The sequence below is a fragment of the Emydura macquarii genome, unplaced genomic scaffold, assembly GCF_026122565.2.
Source record: "Emydura macquarii macquarii isolate MOO-44397 ecotype Brisbane River unplaced genomic scaffold, CSIRO-AGI_Emac_v2 contig_1477, whole genome shotgun sequence".
Classification (NCBI taxonomy): domain Eukaryota; kingdom Metazoa; phylum Chordata; order Testudines; family Chelidae; genus Emydura; species Emydura macquarii.
This window is the reverse complement of record NW_027131614.1, coordinates 13441308-13453705: the sequence shown is the minus strand read 5'-3', so window position 1 is coordinate 13453705 and position 12398 is coordinate 13441308. Positions and strand designations below refer to the sequence as shown.

The 12398-nt window shown below is 43.9% G+C and overlaps 1 protein-coding gene across 1 annotated transcript in view; it reads left to right on the top strand.

Moving 5' to 3' along the window:
• The first annotated feature begins 4411 nt into the window (after nucleotides 1-4411).
• VXN (vexin) overlaps nucleotides 4412-12398 on the top strand; it is a 28258-nt gene continuing 20271 nt past the window's right edge. The window contains exon 1 of the mRNA XM_067553850.1: nucleotides 4412-4550. Within this exon, the coding sequence (XP_067409951.1) occupies nucleotides 4484-4550 (67 nt within the window). The 5' untranslated portion in view covers nucleotides 4412-4483. The remainder of the gene's footprint in view (nucleotides 4551-12398) is intronic.

Below are 12398 nucleotides of genomic sequence, written 5' to 3'. Positions count from 1 at the left end.
AGAGGGCTAGCCTCCCCAAACGGGAAGTTCATGCACTGTCCATGTACAGACGTGAGTCAGAGTGATTCCAGCTATAGATCTGTCAGTGTTCAGATGAGACATGGGGACCTTGGCATGAGCTGGTACGTAGTCTGCCAGCATCACAGGCAGCATTGGGCAAAAAACAGAACCTTGTTGCTAGACTTCTGAATTTGGGCAATTCGGATTCATATCCCTGTATCTGAACTTGTCCCTACAGGATGGGTTCCAGGACAAATCCAGAACTAGAACAGGCCAATTTTCTAAGTCTAGTCAAGTCATTCTTGTGAGCTTTCCACCCAATGTGACAGAAAGCCTGAGAATTCAAGGGAACTATGTGCAGAGTAAGGTAACTATTTGATGCGAGTAAGGATAGAAGAAACAGGCCCTTAATACCTAGTCATTATTATTTGTGTTTTACTATAGTACCTAGAAGTCCTAGTTCTGGACTAGAGCTCCATTGTGCTAGGTGCTGTATAAACACAGAACAAACACAGTCCCTGCCCCAAGAAGTTTACTAGTCTTGCTTTGTTTAATCATCGTAACAAATATCCTTCCTGAGTTCCCAATCACTGGTTACCAGTAGGAAGAATAGCATCTATGATAACATTTTGATAAGAATCTGTATTTTGCATTTAGACCTAGAAACCACACTGAATGACCTCTTCTAGTGGGTATTCATATGGAGTCCTATGACATTGTTCTACCAAGAGCTTCTAGTGTTCACATAGTAAGTGTGGGCAATGTTTCCCTGAAATTGAATTTACTGTGGCACTTTTCATTTAAGGATCTCAAAGCAACTGACAAACATCAGTCAAGCTTTACAATATCCTTGTGGAGTAAGTATTATCCTACCTATTTTATAGCTAGAAAAACTGAGGCACAGAGGTGTGATTTGCCTAAGATTAGTAAGATTTAAGAATAGAATCTGTAAATCCTGACTCCCGTTCTCCAGCTCTGGAAGCCACATTAGACCCTGGGTATTCCTAATGCTTAGTCGTATTTTTATGGAAGTGGAGGAAAATAAAGCAGATGTCTCATTTTCTAAACTCGGTGAAATCCGTCCCCATGCAGAGCTCCAGCACAAGCCCTATGCATTAGTTAAGTCTCGCTTGAGCTCCTATTGTGTGGTCTTGGTGGTGCATAGTGTGACAATCTGTACCCTTACATTCACCCCTTTTACAAGACTATGGTAAATTTTGTACAAAGTTCTTGATGTCTCCTGAACCTCACCTGGAGAAGATATTCAGAGAAAAAGAGAGTTGTAAGAAAAGGGAACAGACAGTAGCATACTGATGGGGGGATGGAGGGAAGCCAGGTCCCCGGCACCAGCCTGGGGGAGGTGCTGGCTGAGCCCTCCGCGACGTGCAGGGGGGCGGGGGGTGCAGGAGACTCTTAGGGGTGGCTGGATGGAGCCCAGGGGCAGGCAGGGAGCAGGGAGCTATAGGTGACCAGGAGGAGGAACTCCCCCCCCACACACTGTCCCCTGGCTGGGGGTGAGGCAACCCCGCACAGTAGCAGGAGCCAGCGCTGGAATGATTATGCTGTGGGGCTGGAATGGGAGAGGCGGGCACCGCACAGCCAGTAAGTGTGAGGGGCATGTGGCGGCATGAGCACCAGAAAGTCCCTGGGGAGCAGGAGGAGGAAAGCAGCATGTCCCCCCACCACTGCAGGTACAGACACCTCTCTTCCTGGGGCAGCTTGGGGGCAGTGCCGTCTGGTGGGAGCCGGAGACCTTCCTGCCCTATGCAGAGGGCACATGAGGCCTTGGGGGGGGGGCACAAATGCAAGCATTGGCCCCCGGGTGCCAGAGACCCATGGTACGCCACTGGGAAGGAATAGATACCCAGAAAGATATCTCCCTTCAGCTCTAATCATGGCATTGACAACACTTGAAGGGTAAAGGAAGCATCATTTGACTCGGGAGATAGCCTTGCAAAAAGGAATTCAGCCCGTAAGACTGCTAACCGTATGGTGAGAGAGACTTTTGCTCTGGAATCATTTAGCTTGTGAAGTTAGGTATTTGTTGTGTTTTAACTTTTATGTCTTTGTAACCAATTCTGACTTTTAGGCCTCATTACTTGTAATCCCTTAAAATCTATCTTTCTGCAGTTAATAAACTTGTTTTATCTTTTCCTCTTCTTTAGGAAACAGCAAGTCTGTGGGGATGGGAACCCACAACTGGTTCTTTGCCAAAAGGTAGATTTCTCGCACACCCTGTTTCTTGACAAAGAATGGCTGCTTAACCAGGTATAATCCATTTGATTTTGCTCATATGTGAATGAGGCATCAGTTTGCCTTTTGTGTCTGAGGAACTGGTTTGTGGCTGGTTTTCTAAACTTAGAATATGTGTCAGCAATAGCCTAAAGTAGAATTTTATATCTTTACATACAATGTTGCCACACATATTTTACCAGGACAATAATGATCTGCAAATTATGAGTTTTCAAATGATACTTCACAAGGCATACTTGGTGCAAAATGTATCATAGTCTTGTAAAAGGGATGAATATAAGGGTACAGACTGTCACACAGAGACCTCGTGCTGGTTCTCTGCACAGGGGTAACTGTTAGCCACTGTGTACAAAGTCAAAACAAAAGCCAAATTATATCTGTGATTTAAAAAACAAACCAAAAAACTAAATTACAATTATATTTCCAAATTAGAAAAACATTTAATGGCTAAAACCTGGAAGTAGTTCCCAGCCTAGACCTCCTAAAATCTGCAGGTTAAAAAAAAGGCTAAATTTGTTCTAGCTTTCCATTTTTGTCTTCAGTTCAGTGTTGGGCTAGATTATTTGTCTATCCTTTTTAAAAGCTTTAAATCCCCTCTGCATAACCTCCTCTGCTCTATTCACTGCTGAATGGATGGTGTGCTGATCTTTTTATTAGTGGGTAATGGATTTGGTTTGATTGCTTGACACAAGAACAATAGCAAGATAAACAATTCCATTTGTGGCCATGAAATTCCCCATCTGTTGAGTGCGTTCATGGTCGGAGAGAGCCACGCAGAGACAGATGAACACGCCAGCCAAGCCTGATGTTAATGACATCAGTCATACAAGCAGAACATGTGACACAATAAATCAAAAACTAATTGAACTTTTAGTTGATTATATTGCCGTCCCACTGATCATCTTAAACACTCCAGCATTTTCTGTAACAATGGGTCGCCTTAGAGTTGCTTCCCTGAAACAGCAGGAAACTGCCCTGGGAGGTAACAAGTGATGCCAGGTTGTTCTTCATCCTTTTATGAAACAGTGACAACCCTAAAGCTGAAACGGTCCTTGGTGCAGGATTGTAATGTGTTCAATATTGATTTTTTTTTTAAAAAAAAGAAAAAAGAGGGTATTAAAATAACAGTGACAGTGATAGCCAGTATTTCTCTAGTACCTTTCATCTGGGGATGTCAATAATGGATGTTAGACAAGGTGGGTGAGGTAATATCTTTTATTGGACCACTTTCTGCTGGTGAGGGAGAGAAGCTTTCAAGCTCACGAAGAGCACTACATACAGGAATGGATGTTAACGTGTCTGGCAGAAGACTAAATTAACTTTTGTGTCTTGTATGTGGGTAGTGAATGTGCCTCCCGATGGACTGATATAATAGTAGCAGAGCAATTAGGGACAACTGTTACACTAGTTATATGAGAGCTCTAGCAAATCCATCCAAGGCATTTCTAATACACCCATTGCTTGTAGTATCGAGGGCCAAAATTTTCAAATATAGGTGCCTAAATCTGTACTTAGACACCTAAAATTTTTTCACCGGTGTTAAATAGCCACAACTTCTTTTGATTTCAGTGCATGCTCAGCACCTTTGAAAATTAGCCACTTAGTAAGGTGCCTAAATATGGATTTAGATTCCTAACTTTTGGCACCTATGTTTGAAAATTTTGGTCAAGATACCAAGGATCTAGGCACTGTTGTCTGAACAGATGCAATTGAAGTACAATATACTTTTCTTACTACATGTATGAACTATTGGATTCCCATTATATGGAGAGATGTTTATTTATAAAATGTAAAAGTATATATAATGTTAAACATAAGAAAAATAAAAGAATGCCTAGCAGTAGCTTTGTAAAGAGAAGATATCCTATTTGATAATTCACCAGCTGTACAAGACAGACCCCACTTGCTTACATTATTAACCACTTTTATTCCTGGGGGTTTTGCAAAGTGTATAGGAGGAAGGGAACACAAAACAAAATGCTACTAATGTGGCAAAGGCTTAATTAACAGCTAAATTAAATCTTTGCATTAATAGAATTCATATAAAGACAGATGGGAGTAGAAAATGTTGCAATTAAGAATATGGAATGAGATGAGATCACAGCATCAGTCTGTCTTTTGTAGACCTGGACAATGATCACAGAGCCAGATTGGATTAGTGAAACCTATTTACCAGAAGTTCAGAGCAGTTGCATGAAGCCGATAGACAGCCAGAAGAGAAAGGTGAAAAATGCACCAGATTTACAGCTGCAGCGATGAAAATTTAGAAGTTTTCACCACTGTGATTTCATCCAAATGTGAGTACACGTTAAATCTACATAACAGACAGTGATGTATTTTATATAGTGTTTTACCAGTAGAGAAATCCTTTCAAGTGATAAACTTCTCTCTTTGTTCTACTGTATTGTGCTTGCAGTTCTGTGTTCTGTGGTTGCCCTGCAGCGAATATATGCAGATGCCTAGACAATGTAGATATGTGAAGAATTTCCACAGGGAAAAAAATGTGAGATGAATGCTTTTGATTCCATGTGATTTTGTTTATGTTCCCAATAGGTAATCAATAAGGCATAGGTCATAACAGCAGAGTTGATTTATGGCATAGAAAATAACAACGTAATTCCTTGAAGAGATTTTAGCTCACAGGAATTAGCTATATGTTGAGCAAGAGTCTGCTGGATCAATAAAGGGAGCATTTCCAAAACCATATCCTAGGAATGAATGTGTATTAACATGAATTACCTCTGATGACGACTAAAAATCAGACAAAATAGTATGCATTTGATGGAACAACATTGACTTTAAACTCAATAACTGCTTTTTCCAGAAGCCAGGTAAAAGCATAAAAAACTATTTGAGGGGATAGAACTAATCTTCACTTGCAAGCTGAAGCTGTGGGCACTCAGCTGCTTATTTTCAGAACATGAATGGAAGCACTGATGTGGATAGCATTGTCACTGTCTTCATCTGTTGAATTCTGTAGATCATTCACAGAAGCATCCTTTTAGCAGGCACATTACAGAAGCATCTTTCTTCTAGAATTTATAGCCCCCCCCATCAAGAAGAAAAATATTCATAATGTTCTCTCTGCTGTTTTCATTGCTGTCGTATTCCTGTCCAAGTGGGTCACTAATGTCTAGCTCTATGATTCACTCATACTTCAATGGCTATTCAAGTAGCTGTATGTTTGCTGGTGCTGTGACTTCCCTTTCATTCATTTCCTTTCTTTAGCTCATGTAAGCTGATTGCTGCTTACCACTGGCAGAACACATGCAATGATTTGGCCACTGGCTCACAAATAAACTGAAAATATGCAAGATTATCATCATTACATATGCTTGTCAGGCACTCACCATGTAGTATGTGGGAATCAGTAACAATTAAAACAAAGTATTTCCGCAAAGCTGGGAAAATATGGAAAATCTACATTACCCTGAAATGTCCAGTAAGATATTAAATAAGTTAACTGCCCTGAGAAAGATGGGTATTCTTCTATCAAACGTTTCTGCCCCCATTTTAGCTAAATGTTTTGTTTGTAAAGGTATCAGTGAATTTAGTCATCACTTAGTGAAATCTAGGCTTGTTTGGGGAGTTTTTTATTTGTTCACTTCATTGGACACCTCTGGGATGATGGCAGCTTCAAAAGAGAGTCAGTTTATTTATATCATTTATGAAAAATCCCCTTTATTCTGTTCAATTGATTTTGTCCCCTCTTGCATGGTTTTCAAATATAAACCTCCTCACAAAGCAAAAGGTGGTAGGGATTGTGACCCATCCGTGCCTAGACAGCCACCTGAAAATGCCAAAGTCAGGGCAGGCTGTAAAAGGAGAGCAGATTCTCCCAGCACTGGTGGGTGACACTGAAGTCAGACTTCCCAACCAGCCACAAACAGTGCTTCTGATTCCCCATACTGGTTATCAAGAAACTAAAATAAAAATACACACAGCCCGCTTTACTGCATTTCAGTCTCCGGCTCCCAAACAGCCACTGGGTCCAGTAAAGAGACCAGTTATTTAAACTCTATGCTCTTTACCAAAAAGGTTTCTCCTGACCCCAAAGGGTCAGCCACAGTAACAGATCAATATAAGTTTAGATCTTACCCAACATACCACACTGCCAACCAATCCTTTAGTAACTAAAGGTAAAGGTTTATTATAAAAAGAAAGAAAGAAACCATAAGAGAAAATGTTAAAGGATTAAAGCAATCAGATATATATAAACTTTCAAATAATTTGTATGTATCAGGTCTCTAGAAGAATTGTGGAGTCTGCAGGCTTGTATAGTCCCTCTGGTGTACATCCAGTACCTGGATGGGTCTCAGTCCTTTGTTTCACAGCTTCAATAGATGAGTTGATCCAGAGGTAGGTGATGACTGAAAGACAGACTAAAGACTGGTGACTGAAGACAAAATGGATCTCTGGTAGCTGCCTTTTATGTCCTTTGGTCTGTGCCATGCTGCTTGTGGCATTTTGCAGGAACCAAAATGGAGTCCAGAGTCACATGAGTAAGTCCTGGTGACTCATCAGGTATATCCCTGGCTTCTCCCCCTGGACCCCTTGTACCTGTGAATTTCTTAATGGGCCATTAAGCAGGCTAGTGCTGCAGCCATCCTGTCTGGGATGTGTCCCAGATAAAGCACAATTTGAAATACAGCTATATCACACATCTATAACTTCCATTACACATATAACACATGAACATAATCATCATCATCTTACTCAGCACATTATAGCCTTTCTAACAGTATCTGACACAGTATATCATATGAATTATTATGATTTTGACATATTGATGTTAAATACAATAAATGTCCTACCTCCCCGCCCCCCAATCCAGCCAGCATGACAAGGATGCTTGTGAATTCCCTCCCACTTCATGAACTTGGCAAAACCAGAGCCATAAGCATTTAATGGTATATGTATTATTTTAACTGATGCTTATACAGGCCTATCCCTTCCATGCCTGTGGAACTCTGGTAACTGAGCACTGAGTCACATTTTACATACATGTAATCATTTCTTACCTGGGGGTACATTCTCAGTGTGGTGAGTTAAGTGAGCAAGCATTGTGTGTTATAGCAAGGCAGTATTGTCTGGAAGTTAGAGCATGGCCCTGGAAGTCAGGGGAATCTGGACCTATTCCTGCCACTGCTACTGTCTTGCTGAATAGCCATGGGCACATCATACAGGGCAAAATGTTTTAACATGGGTTGCTAAAGTTAGACACCTAAATCCATATTAAGGCATCTAAACAGTGGCCTGATTTTCAGTGACAGCTGCAGGTGCTTAGCACCTCTAAAATCAGGCCACTTATTTAAGTGCCTAAACATAGGTCTAGGTGCCCAACATTAGGCACTCAAGTTTGAAAGCTGTGATCTTAGCTTCACTATGCCTCAGTTTCCCTCTCTGTAAACTAAGCATGGTCAGACACATTCATCTCTACAAAACCCTTTCAGACTACTGGACGAAAAACTCTGTGCAAGAGCAAAGGATTATGAATGGGAGATGAGTGTCCTATGTTAACAATACCCAATAGTAGTATTGAGAAATCCAGAAGCATAGCATTAAATGATTCATTAGTCAAATTACAATATTGAGAGTTAGCACATCTTCAAAGCCCCTTATAAACATTAATGTGTGTTGGTAACCCCTGAATTTGAATAAGCCCGAAAACTCAAAGCAAAACAACTGGAGATTAAGAGTTACACCTGAATTTGCAAGAAAATCATCCAAAACTGCAGGTTTCATTTGGTTTTGACTAGAGCTTAAGCCTGAACGGGAACCCTGGATCCAAAACCTCCTCAAACTACAGTGTTGCAGATTTAGATTAAATCTCAGGAAAAACTTCCTAACAGTAAGAACAGTAGGACAATGGAACAGACTGCGTAGGGAGGTTGTGGAAGCTCCTTCACTGGAGGTTTTCAAAAGGAGGCTGGATAGCCATCTGTCTTGGATGATTTAGACACAACAAATCATGAATCTTGGCAGGGGGTTAAACTAGATGACCCTTGCAGTCCTTTCTAGCCCTATGATTCCCCCAGCGTTAAAGTTTGGATCTGGATTCAGCTCTGGATCTGAACTTTGCATCTGCAACCTGCCACCTTTCTCTTTAATGGGCCTGAACCAGAACACCAAATCCTGCATGTCTGAATGCTGGATAAATGATTGATTATTCCCAATTACTGTACAGCACTCAAATGTATGCTAGGCACTTTACAGAACAAAGAGTAAGACCTGGTCCAAACCTGCCCCAGAGAGTTTACAGTCTAGCTTTAAAGGTACAAGGGAAGGCAACAAGTAACAAGACAGGGAAGGGAAGCAGAAACACAAGACGACCAGTTATTCAGCTTAAACACACTGTTATTGTGACTTCCCCCCCTGCAATCTGGACTGGTATGTAGCTGTGTCACCCCAATTCCTCACTCTTGAGCCCAATTTACTCTGCTTTGCTGTGTGAACCATCCACTCCTGGCTTAGCCTCCTGCAAGTAGTCAGTCCCTGGCCCAGTGAAGGAATGCTTCTGGCCAGCCACTCATGGGATGGACTCTCAGCAAACACCCTTAGTCCCAGATGCAAACCCAGGAACTGCTGTCTTGAAGGATTCAGTGTGGTACACTGCACCCTGCAAGTTCTTTTACATTTGTCCGTCAAGTTATCAAAGAAATTGATATGCACCAGCTCTGTCACTCCAAGTGAAGTCTCTGCACACACTCAATCCACATGCACTGTTTTAGATAAAAACAAACAAATATGTTTATTGACTACAGCAAGATTTTAAGTGAATATAAATCAGATTAATATAAATCAAGAGATTAATCATGCATCAAGGAGTTGGTCAATCAACTAAAAGGTAACTCGCATACTAAACTAAGATTAATATTTCATTAGCTTTTCAGTCTGTAATATTAGCTTACCACACAGGCTGGCTACGATGCCTCTAGCAACCAGGCTCCCCCCCGTGGATAGATTCTGAGTCCTTGGTGTTGCTTAGAAGATATCTTTGTCTCAGGGTTCTCCCTTGAAATCTGTTTCTTTCTTTTAACAAGTTTCCTTGACACCCCCTGGGGTCAGGTGATCGGCCATGTCCAACAATGGGTGTGATTTCTTCCACTTGAGCCACAGTACTCAAAGGTGCTCAGGCCAGTCCACTGTTCCTGTATGGATGCTTCTGTATGCATGTTCCTGTATGCATACATTGTTCCTCTATGCATGCATGCGGGGCATGGGGTGGAACCTCAGCTTTGTGTTTGTCGCATCTGTTCAAGCCATGTGAGACACATTTGGGGACATGACATAGCAGAGTTTCATATCTGTACATATGCATAACATTGCATAAAACATGCTACCATAACAATAGTGTTCAGTATGCCATGAGCATTCCAAAAACACATGACATGACATACTTTGCATTAGACAATACAGTTACACTAGAAGGGTAAACATGAATGGTTTACAAATCACACTATATGGGTGTACATGGGGTACAGCATGTCACACCCCTGCTTCTGCAGACTGCCTCAGCCTGGGGAGGGACCAGACACCATGGGGTACAACATGTCACAGTTATGCTACAGGGAGTTGGTGGCTACCAGTAAGTATGTCTTTGATCTAGGGGCAAGTGACGACCCCAGCGAAGTGGGTGGGTTGCTAGCTGCCCTCCATTGAGCTCCTTTATGCACTAAGATGCTGAAACTATAGAAGCCACGTGGAAGTCCTGAGCAAAAACTAACTTAGGGAGAATAAGAAGGACTTCCCTGGGAACAGATGTCAAAAACACAGGGGCATTGATTGGATTGCAACTTTGTGTGTCAGTGGCAGAAAGCAAGCAGACAATGAGAGAACCACAGGTAGCATGGCTCTGAGAGGAAGCCAAGAGAAAGTTTCTGTTGGATAGAGTGCTGGCTGAATAGGCAAGCTTAGAATAGTGAGCAAGGAAACTGCCTGCGGTTCTTGTTTCCAGTGTGGTCAGTGAAACAGGACTTTGTCTACATGTTTTGTGACTAAACAGGGATTGCACCAAAGAAATTTCTCTCTGATATTATCAGTTTCCCCTCTGTGATGGGGTGCATTCATCACTGCAGCACTTCCTGCTGGCCATCACAGGGATTAGCTCTGCTAGCTAGTGCACCCTCTCCTGGTGGTGCCTTACCTGTTATCACTGCCTGCAGACCCACCTCAGTCCAAGTACTGTAGCATCTTCTTCCTGACTCAGCCCTCCAGCTGCGTCACCATCCGTGTGTTCCCCCTTCTGGGAAGAGTATCTCAGTTCTCAAGTCTAGCCACTTCCCCAGCCCAGGGACTCTGTAGCTAACAACCTCCTGCTCCCTCTCCTCAACTCCTCGTGCTGCTTCAAATTCTCTAGGCCACTTCCTTGTGGCCCCAGCACCTTCTTCACCCTCTTCTCTGAGCCTCAAGCCTGCAAGTTCCAGCAGCCAAGAACTCTTCCTCTAGTTCCCCTGGTCCCTGCTAGTAGCTGCCCTGTCTGAGGAGCTACCTTCCTGCAGCCTTCTAGGAACCCAGTCCTCTCCCTTGGGTTCCCTGCAGCAACTGACTGCCTGTGGCCCTGCCACCTCAGGCCCTTTACATGGGCTACTGGGCCCTGATTGGCTGCTCCCTGCAGCCTCTCTCTGATAGACTGCTTCCTGCACAGCCTCCCTAGGCTGCTTTTAACTCTTTCAGTTCCAGTGTGAGGCAGACACCCCATCACACACACCCTACCCCTCAAGACCAACTGCCTCGCAGCTGGGTCCACAGGGCATCTCTCTCCTGCCTCAAATCACCCACCAGGAGGCGTAATATCTCCATTTCCTCCTTAATGTCCCTGAATTTCTCTCTCTGCACCTCTGCATCATCTTGCAATCTTCACAAGGCCAGCTTGGTGGCTCTCAGTTTCTCCCATAGCCCTGGCCCTTGCTCTGCCAGATCTCCCAGCACCCCTTCTCCCAGGGTCTGAGTTCCCAGATCCCCTTGATTTGTCTCTGTATAAGTCCCCACATCCTTCAGCTGGATATCTAAGGGTCTCTTCCATTTCTTATTTCTCTCCCACTCAGCCCCTTTGTCTTTCTCCACCACCTTGGTGCACCCCTTCTGGGTATCTGGCACCTCCTTCTTTTCCTTTCTGGAATCCTTCCTCTTTTTCTGGCTCAGGTCCTTTTTCTTATCTCCAGTCAGGGTCCTAACCTTCTCTGGGCTCCTATTCTGTCTGTGAGGATACTGCCTTTTCAGACATCCTGGTTCCCCACAGGTGAAACACATCTCCCCTTCCTGTTCTCTTCAGAGGTCGGGCTCCTTGGGGTGTTCCTTCTCTCTGTCCCATGGGGATAAAGTTCTTCTCTTTCCAGTAGAGGCACAGGTGTGGCACTGCCCTTCTCAGGCTTCTGGCCTCTTGACCCTGGAGCCCTGCTTCTTGCCCCAGGCTTTTTGGCCACTGCTCACCTCCTTGAGTATCTTGTGCAAATAGTGCTGCTTTTCAGCCAACTACTTCAGATATTCCTGCAGGTGTCTCTGTGCCTCCCACTGTCACCGCTGGTTCTCCAGGATCTGCCTCATTAGGGCCTGGATCCCCTTGGCTGCTCGTCAACTTCCTTCAGTGGGAGGGGCAACTCTAAAGTCCAGCCTGAGAAGGTACACCTGCCTTCTGCCAAAAGAGGCCTCTGCCCACAGCATCTCTATTGTCCCTTTGCTCCAGGTGTCTCTTCTATAGCCTTTCCCACTCCCCTTGTATCAGGGTCAGTGGTCAAACAGTCTCAGAGTCTCTCACTCAGTTCTCTTTTCTCAGGGGCAACCAAGTGCTTGCATTCTCCCCATGTGTGATGGGGTGCACTCACCACTGTGGCCCCTCATGCTGGCCATCACAGGGATTAGCTCTGCTAGCCAGTGCCCCTTCTTCTGGAGGTGCCTCACCCATCGAGGTCACTGCCTGCAGATCCACCTCAGTCCAAGTACTGTAGCGTCCTCTTCCTGACTCAGCTCTCCGGCCGTGCCACTGTCTGTGGTTCCCCCTTCCAGAGGGAGTATCTCAGTTCTTGAGTCTAGTCACTTCCCAAGTGGCAAGTTGGGGTGGACCCAGGCCCCCCACATCTCCTGGTCCCAACCCAGGGACCCCATAGCTAGCAACCTCTTGCTGCCACTCCTTAACACCTAAAAGG